Genomic DNA, 16,918 nt, shown 5'->3' with positions numbered 1-16,918 from the left:
GAGCCCGCCTCACCACCCGAGGGTGCCCCACCCGGCCCGGCCCCCTGTGAGGACGGAAGGTACCTCCTCGGACTTGAGCTGCAGCAACCTAGCCTCCTGCTTGAGCTTGTCCTTCTCACGCTCCAGCTCCGCGATGGCCTTCCGGAGGCGCTCGGCATCCTGGTCACTCTGCTGCCGCTGGATCTCCAGCGTCTGCACCAGCGTCACCTTCTCCTGCGTGGCGAGCTCCGTGCGGTGCAGCTTCTCCCCGATCTCCTCCGCCTGCTTCCGGAAGCGCTGTGCCTCCTCCTCGGCCCGGGCCTGGGCCCGGCTCATCTCCGCCACGCGCAGCTTCAGGCGCTCGGCCTCGGCGCTCATCTCCAGCTGCCGCTGCCGCTCCGCCTCCAGCGTCCGCTGGAAGCCCTGAGTCTCCTGCTCCAGCTGCTGTGCCATCTGCTCCTTGTCCTCCTGCAGCCTCCGGGCCTGCTCCTGCGCCAGCTCCTTCTGCTGCTGCAGCAGCTCTGCCTCTGCCTTCAGCCGTGTGGCCTCCTGCACCGCCTGCATCTTCTCCTTGAGCATCTTCTCCGCCAGGGCCCGCTGCTGCGCCAGGTCCTCCTCGGCCAGCTGCCGCAGCCGGGCAGCCTCCTGGGCCGCCACACTCAGCCGCGCGGCCTCCTCGGCCACTTGCTTCATCTTCTCCGCCTCCTCCTCCAGGAAGCGCTGTGTGTTGTCTTTGTCGCGCAGGATGAGCGCGCGGTTCTCGGCCTCAATGCGGGCCTTCAGCTTGCCCAGCTCCTCCATCTGCACACGCACAGAGAAGAGCTCCTCCTCCACCTGGCCGCGCTGGCGCGCCGCCTCCGTGACCTCGGCCTTCAGCCGCTGCAGCTCCTCGTCCAGGATGGCCTTCTGGTGGTCGGTCTCCTCCAGCTGCAGCCTCAGGGAGGTCAGCTCCTGCTCCACCTGCGCCTTCTGCCGCAGAGTCTGCTCTGCAAACTTCTTGTGTTTCTCCATCTCCGCATCCGCGGCCTGCTTCTGCCGCAGGGCTGCCTGCTCCGCCTGCGCCCGCCGTGCTGCCTCCTGCTCCGCTTCCTTACGCAGCTTCTCCGCGGCCGCCTGGGCCTGCGCCCGCGCCTGTGCCTCCTCCTCCGCCGCCTGCTTCAGCCGCTCGGCCTCCTCCACCTGCCGCCGGGACTGCGCGACCTCCCGCTCCGCCTGCTCCCGGGCCTCCTCGGCCTCCTCGGCGGCGCGCCGGGCTGCCTCGGCCTCCCCACGCAGGCGCTCGAGCATGCTCTGCTCCTGCTGCAGGGTCTGCTGCAGCTCCTGCTCCCGCTGCTGCACCACAAAGGCATGTGCCTTCTCCTCGGCCTGCAGCCGCTTCTGGGCAGCCTCCTGGGCCAGCTGCAGCTGCCGGGCCGACTCCTGCTCCGCGCGCTCCCGCAGGCGCCGCGCCTCCTCCACCTTGGCCTTGAGCCGGTCTACCTCTTCCAGGGCGGCCTTGCGCTGGCGCCCGGCCTCTTCCTCGGCGGCCAGGCTCTTCTGCACACGCTCCTCCGCCTCCCGGCGTCGCTGTTCCTCCTCGGCTGCCAGCTGCCGCTGCCACGCAGCCTCCACCTCTGCCTGCTCCTTGCTGCGCAGTGTGTCCTCGGCGTTGCTGCGAATGCGCCCCAGCTCCAGCTCCAGCTCCGCCTTGCCGGCAGCTGCCTTCTCGAAGCTCACCTTCAGCGCCAGGATCTCCTCCTCCACCTGCCGCCGCTGCCGCAGGGTGTCCTCCACCAGCCCCTTCTGCCGCTCCAGCTCGCTCTCCGACGCCTTGCGTAGCTGGGCCAGGCGCTCCTCGATGTCCGCCTTGTGCTGGGCAGCCTGCTCCTCCAGCCGCCGCCGCTGGAAGGCCTCGTCCTCCGCCAGGCGCCGCAGACGCTCGTTCTCCGCCTCCTTCTCTTTGAGCGCAATCTCGGCCTCTGTCTTGAGCCGCGTGGCCTCCCCAATGGCAGCCAGCTTCTCGGCCAGCACACGCTCCGCCTCGGCCCGCTGCCGCGCTGCGTCCTCCTCGGCCAGCTGCCGCTGCCGCTTGGCCTCCTCAGCCAGCGCGCGCAGGCGGGCAGCCTCCTCCGCGAGCTCCCGGAACCGGCCGGCCTCGGCCTCCAGCCTCTGCTTCGACTTCTCGCTGCTGGAACGAGACTCCTCCTCTGCCCTCGCCTTGCTGGCCAGCAGCACCTCCATCTCCGCCCGGACCTTGGCCAGCTCGGCCTCCAGCTCCTGGCGCTTCTGGGTGGCAGCCATAGCCTCGCGCTGCAGCCGGGCCAGCTCCTCCTCCAGCAGCTGCCGCTGCTGCTCGCCCTGCTCCGTCTCGGCCCGCAGGCGGATCAGCTCCTGCTCGGCCGCCAGGCGCTGCTGTGCGGTGCCCTCTGCCAGCTGGCGCTGCTTCTCCAGCTCCTGCTCGGCTAGCTCCCGCTGCCGCACGGCCTGCTCTTCCGCCTTGCCGCGCCGCCGGGCCTCGCGCTCTGCCTCCTCCTTCTGCTTCTCCGCCTCGGCCTGGGCCAAGCTCTTCTGCTGCGCCACCTCCTCCGCCTGCAGCCGCAGCCGCAGCGCCTCGTTGGCCTTCAGCTGCCAGCGCTCTAGCTCCCGCTCCGCCTCCTCCCGGGCCCGCTCTGCCGCGGCCTGCTGCTGCGCCCGGTGCTCTGCCTCCTCCCGCAGCTGCGCCACCGCCACGTGCTCCTCCTGCAGCGTGCGCTCCAGCTGCGCCGTCTTCTCAGCAAATGAGGCGCGCTTGCTCTGCAGCTCTGCCTCCATGCTGCGCTGCGCCGTCTCCTGGGCCACCTGCACCTGGCGGGCTCGCTCTGCCTCGGCCTGCCGCAGCTGCCGCTCTGCCTCCTCCGCCTGCAGCTTCAGCTCCTCCAGAGCCTGCAGGGCCCGCTGCTTCTCCCGGGCGGCCTCGGCCTCGGCCTTCACGCGCACGGCTAGCTCCGCCTCCGCCTGCCGCTTGCGCTGGCTCTCCTCCTGCACCTGCCTCCGCAGGCGCTCGGCCTCCTCCTGGGCCTGCCGCTTCTGTGCCTCGGCCTCCTCCGCGCGCACGCGCAGCGCCTGCAGCTCCCCCTCCGCCCCGCCACGCTGGCGCTCGGTGCTCTCCAGCTGCAGGCGCACCACACGGATCTCCTCCTCCACGCGCAGCCGGCTCCGCTCAGCCGCCTCCACCTGTTGGGCCTTGGCTTGGATCTCGGCCTCTGAGCTCTGCCGCAGGTGCTGCAGCTCCTCCTGGATGCTGCGCTTCTGCTGCTGGGCATCCACGGCCGCCTCCTCCCGGCGGGCTACCTCTTCCTGCATGCGCCGCTGCAGCTCCTGTGCCTCCCGCTCTGCCTGGGCCTTGGCCTGGGCGTGAGCCTCGGCCAACTGCCGCTGCTTCTCCAATGCGGCCTCCACCTCGGCGAGCCGCTCCCGCTCCTCTGCCCGCTGTTGCTCAGCCAGCCTCTGTGGCCGCGGCGGAGAGGAAGAGAACCAGAAAGAGTGTGAGTGTGGGGCGGGCGCGCACGGGACACGGTGCCACCACAGTTCCCGCAGACAGCGCGGGGCTGTGGGCAGGGAAAACAGAGGTCCAGCCCAGCAGGGAGACGGCGTGCACCCACCCAGGGCACTCAGCAAGCACCGCCGGCCGCACCGTGCTCACCAGCCCGGGGAAGGAGGCCCATGCAGCCTCCCCTCTTCCCGCAGACAGGCGACAGAGACTGACAGGGAGAGAGAGAGCAAAGCAGAAGGTGGCAGGGCCTGCAAGGCAGGGTCTGCAAGCTGCCGCACCGCAGTCCTGCCTGCGCTCTGCCCACCCCGGTGGGCTGGCTTCCGCCCCAAGGCCCCTGTCCCCAATAAGGGGCCATTTTCAAAGCCACGTGGGGTGGGCAGGTGAGGCAGTCAGAGCGGGGAGAACACGGACCTGCGCCAGCTCAGAGGAGGTACTCAGAAGCCGGCAGACCTGAGCAGTGGAGGCAGCAGGAGAAATGGACGGCTGGCACGCTGCTTGGCAGAGGTACCTCAGATGTTCCTCCCCAGCCCCCCAACTCTCCCAGACCAAAGGGCAGAGCGGAACCAACCAGAATCCCCCGGAAAGACGCACGAGCGAGAGGATGCAGGTGGGGACGGTTGCCAGTGGAGAGCGAGGAGGCACCGGCCGCCGTGGGGAGCACAGCGCAGTGCCAGGCCAAGGTGCGGCCCAGCCAAGGCCAGCTGGGCAGCGTGGCGCACAGTGGGCGACCTCAGGTTGCAATGGGGCCTCGGGCTGCCTGTGGGGTACGACAGGAGGGCACCCCCGGCCACACCGCCAACCCTACCTCCTCCTCCTCCATGCGGCGCAGGGTCTCGCTGATGAATTTGATATACTGGCTCGTCAGGGTGGTCAGCTCACTGTAGCGTGTGCGCAGGTCCACGTACTGCGGGGGAGGCGTGGTCAGCCCTGCACAGCAGCCCCCACACGCCCGCCTCAGCCTGAGCTCGGCCGCCCCGGCCTACCTCTTGGATGATGCTCTCTGACCCCGACTGGACCTTGGGCTTCTTGGCTGGAGAGGCCACTGGCTCAAGCTGCGCCTTGTATGTGACCAGCTGGAGCTCATAGTCCTGTAAGAACACAGTGCAGTCGGTGACCGGCGCTGCCCCGATTGCCTGTGCCTAACTTCCCTGCACCCCAACTGGCCTCCCCCGAGTCCCAGGCCCCAGGCCGGGCAGCGTGGCCTGCGACGCGGCCTCACCTTAATGGCGTTGATGTACTGCTTGGCGAACCGCTGGCACTCCTCGACCTTCTCTCCGTAGCGCTCGATCTCCTCCAGCAGGGCCTGAGAGGGCAGAGTGGTCAGCACCGGCGGTCCCGGGCGCCTGTCCCCCCCCCCAACCCGACCCCCCCCGCCCCCTGCCCAGGCCCACCTTCTCCTGCCGCAGCTGTTCCCGTGCGGCCTGGCTGTGGGCCATGGGCACGGCCTGGATCTGCTCCTGCCGCTGCTTGGCGTCCCGCAGCCAGGCGCTCAGGGGCTCGGCGCTCTCGCGGTAGTAGCGCAACTGGCGGCCCAGCTGCTCGAGCTCGCGTTGCCGCAGGTCGTTCTGGGCCAGCACGGCCTGCCAGCGCTCCAGCAGTTGGGCGACCCGCTCCCGCCAGCGCTCCACCTCCACGTCCCGCTCGCCGTGCCGCTGCTGCAGCCGCTCCCCCACCGCCTGCGCGCCCCGCAGCTCCTCCCTCAGCGCGTCAAACACGGGCTGCTGAGCCTCAGCCTGCGCACGCAGCTTCTGTGGGGCACAAGGCAGGCGCCGTCAAGCTGGGCTCCGACCGTCCTTGCCCCGGGAGGCCTGAGCCCCGCTGCCGTACCTTTAGGGAGGCCTTGGTGGCGTCCAGCTCCGGAAGGGTGGCAGGCACGGCCTGGGCCTCCTTGAGCTGCTCCTCGTGCCGTCTGAGCACCTCCTCCGCGCCCTCCGTGCTGCGGATCACCAGGCTGATGGTCTTCAGCCTGGGGGAGGGGGCAGGGCACCGTGAGCGCAAGCACCAGCCAAGCCAGACAAGCCCTGGCCTGAGTGGCCTGGTGACCCTGGTGGGTGCGGCCACCAGCTTCCAAGAAGAGGTTAGGGCGGTGTTCGGGGTCTCAGACCCAGCCTGCCGCCAGGCGCCAGCGGCTCATGCCCGGAACCCTAACTACGTGGGAGACCAAGATCTGAGGATCTCCGTTCAAGCCAGCCCTGGCAGAAAAATCTGAGAGACGTTCACCTCTCATTTTTAAAAAGCGGGAAGTACAATTGTGGCTCCAGACTTGAACACAACACAAATGAGAGGCCCTGAGCTCAAACGCGAGCACCAGGAAATGAACATAAAGACTCATCCTTTAGACCCAAAGGGAGAGTTCTCTGGCAGAAGCAGCAGGTTCCAAAGTCCTGAGGCAGACGGCAGCGTGCACAGTGCATCCTCAGCCGTCGGCTCTGGACGGGCTGAGGGCCTGAGGTGGGAATGGCGCTGTGCACCAAGCGATTTGCCTGTCCCCGGGGGGAACTGCCCACAGTACAGCACGCAATCAACACAGACACCAACGCTGACACCTGAACTTCAGGCAGGAATGAGGTCTTTTAGCGGGCTTCTGGAAAAATCCTTCTGAATGCCTTTCATGCCTCTGAATTGAAAAAGGCTGAAATAAATAGCCAAGAGCAGAAGAGGCCTTACAGGGCGTGGGGGAGAGGGGGCAGAGAGACTAGGCATGGGGGGCCAGATGGGGGGGCAGGCCGGGGGCTGGTGTTGGTGGCTGGTCTGGGGGGCTGGCAGAGAGATGGACAGCGGGGGCCGTGGGGGGCCGCGGAGCAGGCAGAGAAGTGGTCTCTGAAAGGGAAGCTCAGGTAGTCACTGAGAACTTGGAAGGGAGACTCTGGGCAGTGGGTGTCCTGGAGGAACTTGGTGCTCTCTCTACCATCTCCTTAGTGGTTCTCACCCCCCCCCCCCGCCCCCCCCCCCCCACATCTTCCCGCTCCACGTCCCTCCTCCCAGGAAGCCATTTAGAATGGTGCCACGCCTTCCACATGCAGACCCCTCCCTCAGAGCCTGGCGGGGGCGTTCCTCACCCCTGCCCATGCTCTCCCCTCACCCCTCACCCCTGCCCCCATGCTCTCCCCTCACTCCTCACCCCTGCCCCCCATGCTCTCCTCTCACTCCTCACCCCTGCCCCCATGCTCTCCCCTCACTCCTCACCCCTGCCCCCCCATGCTCTCCCCTCACCCCTCACCCCTGCCCCCATGCTCTCCCCTCACTCCTCACCCCTGCCCATGCTCTCCCCTCACCCCTGCCCCCATGCTCTCCCCTCACTCCTCACCCCTGCCCCCATGTTCTCCCCTCACTCCTCACCCCTGCCCCCATGTTCTCCCCTCACTCCTCACCCCTGCCCATGCTCTCCCCTCACCCCTCACCCCTGCCCCCATGCTCTCCCCTCACTCCTCACCCCTGCCCCCATGCTCTCCCCTCACCCCTCACCCCTGCCCATGCTCTCCCCTCACCCCTCACCCCTGCCCATGCTCTCCCCTCACTCCTCACCTCTGCCCATGCTCTCCCCTCACTCCTCACCTCTGCCCCCATGCTCTCCCCTCACTCCTCACCTCTGCCCCCATGCTCTCCCCTCACCCCTGCCCATGCTCTCCCCTCACTCCTCACCTCTGCCCATGCTCTCCCCTCACCCCTCACCCCTGCCCCCATGCTCTCCCCTCACTCCTCACCCCTGCCCCCATGTTCTCCCCTCACTCCTCACCCCTGCCCATGCTCTCCCCTCACCCCTCACCCCTGCCCATGCTCTCCCCTCACCCCTGCCCCCATGCTCTCCCCTCACTCCTCACCTCTGCCCATGCTCTCCCCTCACTCCTCACCCCTGCCCCCATGCTCTCCCCTCACCCCTGCCCCCATGCTCTCCCCTCACTCCTCACCCCTGCCCCCCCATGCTCTCCCCTCACTCCTCACCCCTGCCCCCCATGCTCTCCCCTCACCCCTCACCCCTGCCCCCATGCTCTCCCCTCACTCCTCACCCCTGCCCCCCATGCTCTCCCCTCACCCCTCACCCCTGCCCCCATGTTCTCCCCTCACCCCTCACCCCTGCCCCCATGTTCTCCCCTCACCCCTCACCCCTGCCCCCATGCTCTCCCCTCACTCCTCACCCCTGCCCCCATGCTCTCCCCTCACCCCTCACCCCTGCCCATGCTCTCCCCTCACCCCTCACCCCTGCCCCCATGCTCTCCCCTCACTCCTCACCCCTGCCCCCCATGCTCTCCCCTCACCCCTGCCCATGCTCTCCCCTCACCCCTCACCCCTGCCCATGCTCTCCCCTCACTCCTCACCCCTGCCCCCATGCTCTCCCCTCACTCCTCACCTCTGCCCCCATGCTCCCCCCCACCCCTCACCCCTGCCCCCATGCTCTCCCCTCACCCCTCACCCCTGCCCCCATGCTCTCCCCTCACTCCTCACCCCTGCCCATGCTCTCCCCTCACCCCTCACCCCTGCCCATGCTCTCCCCTCACTCCTCACCCCTGCCCCATGCTCTCCCCTCACCCCTGCCCCCATGCTCTCCCCTCACTCCTCACCCCTGCCCCCATGCTCTCCCCTCACTCCTCACCTCTGCCCCCATGCTCTCCCCTCACTCCTCACCCCTGCCCCCCATGCTCTCCCCTCACCCCTGCCCCCATACTCTCCCCTCACTCCTCACCCCTGCCCCCATGCTCTCCCCTCACCCCTCACCTCTGCCCCCATGCTCCCCCCCACCCCTCACCCCTGCCCCCATGCTCTCCCCTCACTCCTCACCCCTGCCCCCCATGCTCTCCCCTCACCCCTCACCCCTGCCCCCATGTTCTCCCCTCACCCCTCACCCCTGCCCCCATGTTCTCCCCTCACCCCTCACCCCTGCCCCCATGCTCTCCCCTCACTCCTCACCTCTGCCCCCCATGCTCTCCCCTCACCCCTCACCCCTGCCCCCATGTTCTCCCCTCACCCCTCACCCCTGCCCCCATGCTCTCCCCTCACTCCTCACCCCTGCCCCCCATGCTCTCCCCTCACCCCTGCCCCCATACTCTCCCCTCACTCCTCACCCCTGCCCCCATGCTCTCCCCTCACTCCTCACCCCTGCCCCCCATGCTCTCCCCTCACCCCTGCCCATGCTCTCCCCTCACCCCTCACCCCTGCCCCCATGCTCTCCCCTCACCCCTCACCTCTGCCCCCATGCTCTCCCCTCACCCCTCACCTCTGCCCCATACTCTACCCTCACTCCTCACCCCTGCCCCATGCTCTCCCCTTACTCCTCACCTCTGTCCATGCTCTCCCCTCACCCCTGCCCCCATGCTCTCCCCTCACCACTCACCCCTGTCCCCCATGGCAGTGAGGGCTGGCTTCTCCTCGGTCCTTACTATCTGCACCCCAGGTCTCTGCCCCCATGCTCTCCCCTCATCCCTCACAGGACGGCTCCCCACTGCCACTCTTGCATCCCTGAGACCCCCGTCTGCTCCCGCATCTTCAGGATCGCCGTCACAAAGCTCCACTCCAGCTCGGTGGGTCAGACCCACCAGCTCTGGGCCATGTTACCTAACCCCGCACCCGCGCCCCATGCCGCTTCCCACACAGACGGGACACTCACTTCTCCAGGTAGATGGCTGACAGGCTGCGGACCTGCTCCAGCTTGCCCAGGGTCAGCTCCAGCTCAGAGCGCAGAACGGGGGCAGCGGGTGAGGGCTCGGGCAGGGCCAGGACCTCACCAGCTTCAGCCGAGAGCCGAGAGACGCCCTGGCCCAGCCCCTCCACCTCAGCCTGCGTTTTCTGAAGAGAGACAGAGGAGGCGGGCTGACCACCTGGGCGGCTGGGGGGGAGGGGGTGTGCGGGTCTCAGGGCTGGCGTCTACCTGCTGCTCGGCGATGCGCTGGGCACACTCCCGAGCGGGCTCCTTGTCCAGTGGCAGCCGCAGGCGGTGTACCAGACGCGTCTCACAGGCCTCCAGCTGCAGACGGATGTCCTTGAGCTCCGAGATGCAGCGCTGACAGCGGCTCTCCTCCTGCTCCCCTGTGGCAGGCTCCGAAACTCAGTGTCTGGCTCAGTGTCTGGCCCCACCCCCGGCCCTGGCCCGGCCCTCCAGGCCTGCCGGCAGCATACCCTGCTCCAGGCTCTGCAGGAGCTGCTGATAATGGTGGCTGCAGGAGCTGTAGTCCCGCTCTGCCGCCAGCCGGTCCTCCGGCCCGAAGCCCCCAGCATCCTGGCTGTCCCTCAGGAAGGCCTGGTAGTGCAGCTCCAGGCTGCGCAGGGCCTGCCGCTGCTCCTCAGGCTTCAGCGTTCGGAACTAGGGGTGGGTGGCACAGAGAGCTAAGCGCAGGCCGGGCCAGTGGGGCCTACAGGACAGCATCCACCGCCATCCTCCCCCGGGGTCTCCAGCCAGTGCCCAGCTGTACCGTGACCAGGGACCAGGAGCGGATGAGCTGCACGTCACGGCTGAGGCTCTGCCAGGCCAGGAGGCTCTTCATGTCCACATGTAGCTGGTGCCACAGTGAGACCAGGGCCTGGTGCTGGGCCTCCAGCCTGGCAGGTCAGAGCAACATTCAGGGGTGTACGGGATCCTGTCCGCTGCCCACAGACGCCCCCCCACCCCCGCTGCCCTCTCCCACCCCACTCCAGCCACAGACCCCTCCCCTGGCTACCAACCTGGAGACAGCCTCCTGGGCCTCCTGGTTGGGCGGGGGCACGAGGAAGCACACCGAGGGCACGGCAGCAGCCTCGCCACCAGAGCTGCCCACCACCTTCCAGTGGGCTGGTTGTGCAGGGCCGGCCAGCTGGTACTGGTCACCCTTGTGCACGGTCACCTGGGACAGTGGAAGGAGAGAGGAAGTGGCTGTGGTCACACGCCGCGCAGCCCCGCCCAGTCCCCCCCCAGGCTGCTGGCCCGCTCACCTCCACCTGCTTGTAGTCACACACAGCCTGCAGGAGCACAGGGCCCCGCACAGGGTGGGCCGGGTTGCGGGGCTTCAGCTGCACCACGGCCCTGGCCCGCTTGGCCAGGCCAGACAGGTGCCCCTTGTACTCATTCAGCTGCTCCCTCTCCTCCTGGGGGAAGGGCGGCGCGGGGTCAGTACAGCCAGCACCCCAGGATCAGGTCTGGGGGTCTGGTGGGGACACCTGAAGGCAGGCTGCAGGGCTCCAGACCCCAGCACCTCGAGCCCTCCCAGCACCAGGCTAGGCCTGGTGACACTCGGCCCGTGGTGTGGCGTCCTCACCCCTCCTTCCCTCCCTTGGCCTCCCCTCCCGACACCCTGCGGGGCAAACCCTGGAGGCCATCCAAGCTCAGGCCAGGCCTGCCCTCACCTCTCCCACCTGCCCACCCTTACTCAAGAGCTGCAGCCCCGCCAACCATAGCTCCACCTCCTCTGCTCCCTTCCCCCTCACGCCCCACACAGCACTACAGCCCGCCTGGATGCCCCAAGCCCATCCCCGGGGTGTGGGGACCACAGCCAGTTGCCCCTCAGCCCTCTACAGCCCTAAAGGCAGAGCCCACTCTAGACCTCAGACCCTAGCTGGGCTGGCGGCCTGGGCTGGGGTGGCCCCCATGCAGGTGACGTGGCTGCAGGGCCCGGTCCTGCCCGAGCACTGGGTGGGTGCGGCCCGCTGGCCGGCCTCACCTGCGCGTCCTGCAGCAGGTCCTCCAGCCGCGTGGTGGTGATGGAGCGGCCGCAGCTGTACTTCCTGCGCAAGGTCTCCTGAAGCTTCCGCAGCTGCTCTTCCGCCTCCCGCACATCTGAGAAGAACTGAGGTGGCAGAACAGGTCACACACTGACTGGCCCGAGTCCCAGGAAAGCCACGCTCATGCAGACCGAAGAGGTCAGGCCTGAAGCAAGGGTGGCAGAGACCCCAGGATCGCAGCGACCAGGGCGCGTGCGCGGGTGCTCACCCGGAAGTAGGCCACGTTCTCTGCGCGCGGCGCGCGGGTGCTCACCCGGAAGTAGGCCGCGCTCTCTGTGCGTGCGCGGGGTGCTCACCTGGAAGTAGGCCGTGTTCTCCTTCAGGTGCGCCTCGACACAGCAGCAGAGTTGCAGCATCCAGCTCCACTGCGTCTGCAGGGCCGCCTGGAAGGACTGGGGGAACACGCTCCTTCAGCGGGGGCCTACCCCGCCCAGGGGCCCCCGGGCCCCCCCAAACCCCGCCCTGCTCACCTCCACCGTGGGCCTGGCTGGGTGGTCGTCCCGCAGCAGCCGGTCCCCGGTGCTCTGAATCTCCTTGATCTTCTTTTCCTTCAGCTCCAGCTCCCGCATCAGGGCCTGACCAGGGGCAGCAACAGGAAGTCTGGCCCACCCAACCCAAGTCCCAGACCATCTCTGTGGGGCCCGGGCAGAACCTGGGAGGGCAGCTAAGGGGATTCTGACACCCACTTGGACGCTCAGCCCATCCCTGGGTTTGGGGGCGGCAACAGCCAACTCCCCCTTAGCCAGCACGGCCCTAAAGGCAGCCTACTCTAGACCTCAGAGCAAGAAGTCAGTGTCTGTCCACAACCAAGGGGCTGGTGGCCCCCACTCACAGTGGAAGACTACACAGACACCGAGAGGGGTCGGGGGAGGGGGAAGAAGGTTCTAGAAGGCTGGGCTGCCTCACCGAGTAGCTCTCCTTCTTGGCAGCCATGTTGGCGTTGCGGTCACTCCAGTCGAAGCCCACCTCCTCCTCCTCCTTCTCACTGAGCCACATCAGCTCCTTGGTGGCACCTGCCACAAAGCCATGCAGGCTCTCCAGGGACCGGAGGCGGGCCTTGGACGAGTTCTGTGGGCAGGCAGGGAGCAGCTGCAGACCGAGGCACACCTGCCTCCTCCCTCCCCCATGTCTCCACCGCCCACCCACTCCACCCCCACTCACCAGAAGCTTTGCGTACTGCAGATCTAGTCTGCCCAGGCAGTCTCGGTAAGCACCCCGAGTGGCGGGAGAGAGCTGGCCCTACAAGAGACAAGAAGGGGGAGGCCTGAGGATAGGCCTGGGAGGAGGGGTGACGCCTGGAAGGAGGATAGGCCTGGGGAGGAGGGGGTGAGGCCTGGGAGGAGGGGTGAGGCCTGGGAGGAGGGTGAGGCCTGGGAAGAGGGGTGAGGCCTGGGAGGAGGGGTGAGGCCTGGGAGGAGGGGTGAGGCCTGGAGGAGGGGTGAGGCCTGGGAGGAGGGGTGAGGCCTGGGAGGAGGGTGAGGCCTGGAGGAGGAGAGGCCTGGGAAGAGGGGTGAGGCCTTGGAGGAGGGGTGAGGCCTGGGAGGAGGGGTGAGGCCTGGAGGAGGATAGGCCTGGGAGGAGGGGTGAGGCCTGGGAGGAGGATAGGCCTGGGAGGAGGGGTGAGGCCTGGAGGAGGATAGGCCTGGGAGGAGGGGTGAGGCCTGGAGGAGGATAGGCCTGGGAGGAGGGTTGAGGCCTAGGAGGAGGGGTGAGGCCTGGGAGAAGGGGTGAGGCCTGGAGAATAGGCCTGGGAGGAGAAGTGAGGCCTGGGAGGAGGAGTGAGGCCTGGTAGGAGGGGTGAGGCCTGGAGGAGGGGTGAGGCCTGGAGGAGGGGTGAGGCCTGGAGAAGGGGTGAGGCCTGGAGGAGGGGTAAGGCCTGGGAGGATAGGCCTGGGAGCAGGGCTGAGGCCTGGGAGGAGGGGTGAGGCCTGGGAGGAGGAGTGAGGCCTGGGAGGAGGGTGAGGCCTGAGAGGAGGATAGGCCTGGGAGGAGGGGTGAGGCCTGGAGGAGGATAAGCCTGGGAGGAGGGGTGAAACCTGGAGGAGGGGTGAGGCCTGGGAGGAGGGGTGAGGCCTGGGAGGAAGGGTGAGGCATGGAGGAGGATAGACCTGGGAGGAGGAATGAGGCCTGGGAGGAGAGGTGAGGCCTGGGAGGAGGGGTGAGGCCTGGGAGGAGGGGTGAGGCCTGGGAGGAGGGGTGAGGCCTAGGAGGAGGGGTGAGGCCTGGGAGGAGGGGTGAGGCCTGGGAGGACGATGAGGCCTGGGAGGAGGGGTGAGGCCTGAGAGGAGGATAGGCCTGGGAGGAGGATAGGCCTGGGAGGAGGGTGAGGCCTGGGAGGAGGATAGGCCTGGGAGGAGGGGTGAGGCCTGGGAGGAGGGGTGAGTCCTGGGAGGAGGGTGAGGCCTGAGAGGAGGATAGGCCTGGGAGGAGGGGTGAGGCCTGGGAGGAGGGGTGAGGCCTGGGAGGAGGATAGGCCTGGGAGGAGGGGTGAGGCCTGGGAGGAGGGGTGAGTCCTGGGAGGAGGGTGAGGCCTGAGAGGAGGATAGGCCTGGGAGGAGGGGTGAGGCCTGGGAGGAGGGGTGAGCCCTGGGAGGAGGGTGAGGCCTGAGAGGAGGATAGGCCTGGGAGGAGGAGTGAGGCCTGGGAGGAGGGTGAGGCCTGAGAGGAGGATAGGCCTGGGAGGAGGGTGAGGCCTGGGAGGATAGGCCTGGGAGGAGGGGTGAGGCCTGGGAGGAGGGGTGAGGCCTGGGAGGAGGGTGAGGCCTGGGAGGAGGATAGGCCTGGGAGGAGGGGTGAGGCCTGGGAGGAGGGTGAGGCCTGGAGGAGGGGTGAGGCCTGGAGCAGCAGGAGCCTGGCCCAGCCTCACCGCCTGGCCCCTGCGGCTCACCTCATCGCTCCGCGCCCGCTCGATCTTGGCCCGGAACTCCTCCGTAGACTGGTGCAGGCCTCGGTGGCTGCCCAGCTGGGCCTCCACACTGGGCAGGTCCACGCCCCACTCAGCGCTGTCCACCCTGCGCTGGTTCTCCTCCACCCAGGCCAGCAGGTCATGCAGGTAGCGCAGGGCAGAATCGTCCAGCTCCGGGCGTCGCTGTGTGCTCTGCAGGGTCACCTGGGTCACGGGGGCAGCCACGCCCGCCTTCAGCCGCAGGTTGTACTCGGTGCGGATGGCCACCAGGCGCTCGTGGAGACGGTACACCCTGGGACGGCAGAGGACTCAGTTCTAGCCCTCAGCGCCAGACCCAGGCTGCCCGGGGAGGGGCGTGGCGGGCGGGCGCTGGAGGGCAGGCCCCACCTGCGGTACATCTGCTCTCCCTGTGGATGCCGGCCGTCCTTGAGGGTCTGCACGTCGTTGAACAGCAGCCGGATCATGCCATCAGCCTTGTCCAAGTCTCGCTCCACCTCCCCAGCCCGCTGCGGCGCCTTGCCCGAGGCCAGCAGCCTGACGTCCTGAGGGTGGTTGTGTGTGACTGGGGAGCTTGGCAGAGCCCTGCCCTGCGCAGGCAGCCCCGCGACCCCACTGACAGCCGGGACTCCTTTGGAGCCTTGTCCTTTCCTCTCCTTCCCTGTGGACCCTACAGATCTTTCCAGCATGCTTCTAAGAAAATCTACACCAGCTAACTTTCTGGAAGAACTGGATCCCATCCAAAGGAGCCCTGCCAGGCTCAAGGGTAGAGACCTTCGTGGCCTGTCTGCGGGGCTCCTTCCTGGGCCTCATCCTCCACCGTTCCCTCCCGTAACTCCGCCCTGCCCCATCTGGACGGGCAGCAAGTGTAGGGCCTCCTTCCCGCCTCCTTTCCCCCAAGAGTGAGCTGTCAGGGAACTCAGCTTGGGAGGTGGTGGGGCGGAGGCCTAGCCCTGTGTCATACCCAGAGGCCAGCTCTGCCCGCAGCCGAGGCCCGGCTGGCAGCACCCCAGGAGGGCAGCACTCAGGCCTCCCTCCCTCCCCGGTCACCCATGTCCCACCAGCTGGCACACAGGCCCCCTAGGCTGCCACTCCCCTGCATCCTGGGGCGTGGAAGAAGGGAGGGCAGCCCGCCCCTCCCTGACCCCTCCCCCTCACCGACTGCAGCAGGGCGTCGGCCTGGTTCAACTGCTCCTCGCATAGCCCAGCCTCCATCTGCAGTTTGCTCACTATGCGCTGAAGACACTCCAACCTGCAGCGCAGAGTGCCAGGGGACGGTGCTGAGCCACGGGCCGCCACACCGCCCGCCCCGGCCCACTGTCCTGCTGGCCCTGAGCAAGCAGGGAGCTGGGCTCTCCCAGCTTGGGGGGAATTTCCTCCCAGGGCGGTGACTCATCCTGGGATGGCTCTCCGGCCGCAGGGCCCTGCCCACAGCCTCCACCCCACCCACCTCTCAAACTCGCTCCGGAGCTGCTTCTCCCGCTCCAGGATGGCCACGTGGAGCTTGCCCCACTCCTTCTCCACGTCCAGCGGGTGGTAGCCGGGTGGTACCTTGAGCTGGCCAGCCTGCACCGGCCCCTGTGAGCAGAGCCCGCGCTGAGTGCCCTGCCGCCCAGCCAGGGGCCGCCCCCTCCCATGCCCAAGCTCAGCGGAGAGGCCGGGCCACACCGGGGAAGGGTGCTGGCCCTGGGGTTTGGGACAGCCACCTGACCTGCCTCCCCAGGGGCCCTCCCAGACACCCCGGGCACCGCCTGGGGGCGAGCCTCACCTCCAGGGACTGGTAGATGCCCTTGGACCGGTTTTTGTCGGCCTCCTTGGCTGGAAGCTCCGTCTCCTTAAACTTCAAGAACTGACACCAGAGGATCTGCAAGCAGGGCGCAGCGTGTGGGCCTGAGGTGAACCCGGCCCGGCCCCAGCACCGGCCTTGAGCGCACGGCCCCCGGCTCCAGCACCCACCTCGATCTCCTCGAAGCTGGACGGGAACTTGCGCTCCTCGAAGGAGGCCGTGTGGTGGCGGATCCACTGCAGCAGCAGCAGCACGAGCTCGCGGTACTCCTGCCAGCGGAGCTGCAGCTCCTGGGCACAAGGGTGGCGTGAGGCCGCAGCCTGGGCCGAGACCCAGCTCCCACCCTCCCAGGGGGCGACTCACATTGGCCCCCACCCCATCCTGGGCACTGGGCACCCGGGGCATGGCGTCGTACAGCGACGAGACGTAGGTGATGATGGACTTCTCGTCTGGCTGAGGCACATCCACATCTGCGGGGGCAGGGCTGGGTGAGGGGGGCCTTGCACAGCAGGGAGGCGGATGAGGGGAGGGGGAGGGGCCTGTGCACAGGGGGGAGGGAGGACAGGCAGGGGCAGCTCGCACCCTCGGGGTCCAGCAGCCGCGTCACCCCCAGGTCCCGCTCGGCCACGGAGAAGGCCTGGTCCAGGTTCTCCAGGTTGGACTGCCGATACACCTTGTTCATATCAATGAGCACGGGCCTGAGGAAGACGGTGGGCATGATGAGGCCAGCCAGAAAAGGGACGGGAGGCCCCGAGAGGCTGCCACACACCCCTCAAGTGTGCACGCTCCCCACGTCCACCCCTGCCCCTCAAGGCCCTACTGCTGCGCAGGCACGGCTGAAAAAACTCTCTGTCCACCGCCCGGGAGCCGGGCCGGGGGCACAGAAGCCATGCATGGAGGGGCCGCTGTGTCAGCCGGGCTCCTGCAGCCCTCGACCGCCAGGCCCCTCCTGAAGGGTCCTGGAGAGAAGGCCGGGCGGCTGCCCGGTGGGTGCTGCCCAAGGGCCCCCAGGAGGTGAGCAGGGCCAGGCACGCCCCTTCCCCGGCAGGCACGG

At 68.3% G+C, this 16,918-nt stretch overlaps 1 protein-coding gene across 15 annotated transcripts in view; it reads right to left on the bottom strand.

Moving 5' to 3' along the window:
- Positions 1-16,918, bottom strand: part of LOC122098900 (plectin) — a 60,729-nt gene that overhangs the window by 7,315 nt on the left and 36,496 nt on the right. For 14 of the 15 annotated variants that reach the window (XM_042669406.1, XM_042669409.1, XM_042669408.1 and 11 more), the window contains 25 exons: positions 16,447-16,562; positions 16,228-16,334; positions 16,035-16,154; positions 15,847-15,942; positions 15,529-15,656; positions 15,237-15,330; positions 14,469-14,623; positions 14,064-14,373; positions 12,338-12,415; positions 12,083-12,244; positions 11,647-11,751; positions 11,473-11,568; positions 11,116-11,241; positions 10,391-10,543; positions 10,145-10,302; positions 9,895-10,021; positions 9,602-9,785; positions 9,354-9,511; positions 9,093-9,271; positions 5,318-5,456; positions 4,882-5,238; positions 4,710-4,793; positions 4,474-4,578; positions 4,296-4,394; positions 64-3,444 (listed from right to left, as the gene is read on the bottom strand). In XM_042669406.1, the coding sequence (XP_042525340.1) occupies positions 64-3,444; positions 4,296-4,394; positions 4,474-4,578; positions 4,710-4,793; positions 4,882-5,238; positions 5,318-5,456; positions 9,093-9,271; positions 9,354-9,511; positions 9,602-9,785; positions 9,895-10,021; positions 10,145-10,302; positions 10,391-10,543; positions 11,116-11,241; positions 11,473-11,568; positions 11,647-11,751; positions 12,083-12,244; positions 12,338-12,415; positions 14,064-14,373; positions 14,469-14,623; positions 15,237-15,330; positions 15,529-15,656; positions 15,847-15,942; positions 16,035-16,154; positions 16,228-16,334; positions 16,447-16,562 (6,817 nt within the window). The remainder of the gene's footprint in view (positions 1-63; positions 3,445-4,295; positions 4,395-4,473; positions 4,579-4,709; positions 4,794-4,881; positions 5,239-5,317; positions 5,457-9,092; positions 9,272-9,353; positions 9,512-9,601; positions 9,786-9,894; positions 10,022-10,144; positions 10,303-10,390; positions 10,544-11,115; positions 11,242-11,472; positions 11,569-11,646; positions 11,752-12,082; positions 12,245-12,337; positions 12,416-14,063; positions 14,374-14,468; positions 14,624-15,236; positions 15,331-15,528; positions 15,657-15,846; positions 15,943-16,034; positions 16,155-16,227; positions 16,335-16,446; positions 16,563-16,918) is intronic. The other variant, XM_042669407.1, reaches the window with a different exon arrangement.

The sequence above is a fragment of the Dipodomys spectabilis genome, unplaced genomic scaffold (genome assembly GCF_019054845.1).
Source record: "Dipodomys spectabilis isolate Male_0828 unplaced genomic scaffold, ASM1905484v1 ptg000495l, whole genome shotgun sequence".
Classification (NCBI taxonomy): Eukaryota; Metazoa; Chordata; class Mammalia; order Rodentia; family Heteromyidae; genus Dipodomys; species Dipodomys spectabilis.
Note: the sequence above shows the minus strand (reverse complement) of the source record. Positions and strands in the feature narration are given on the sequence as shown.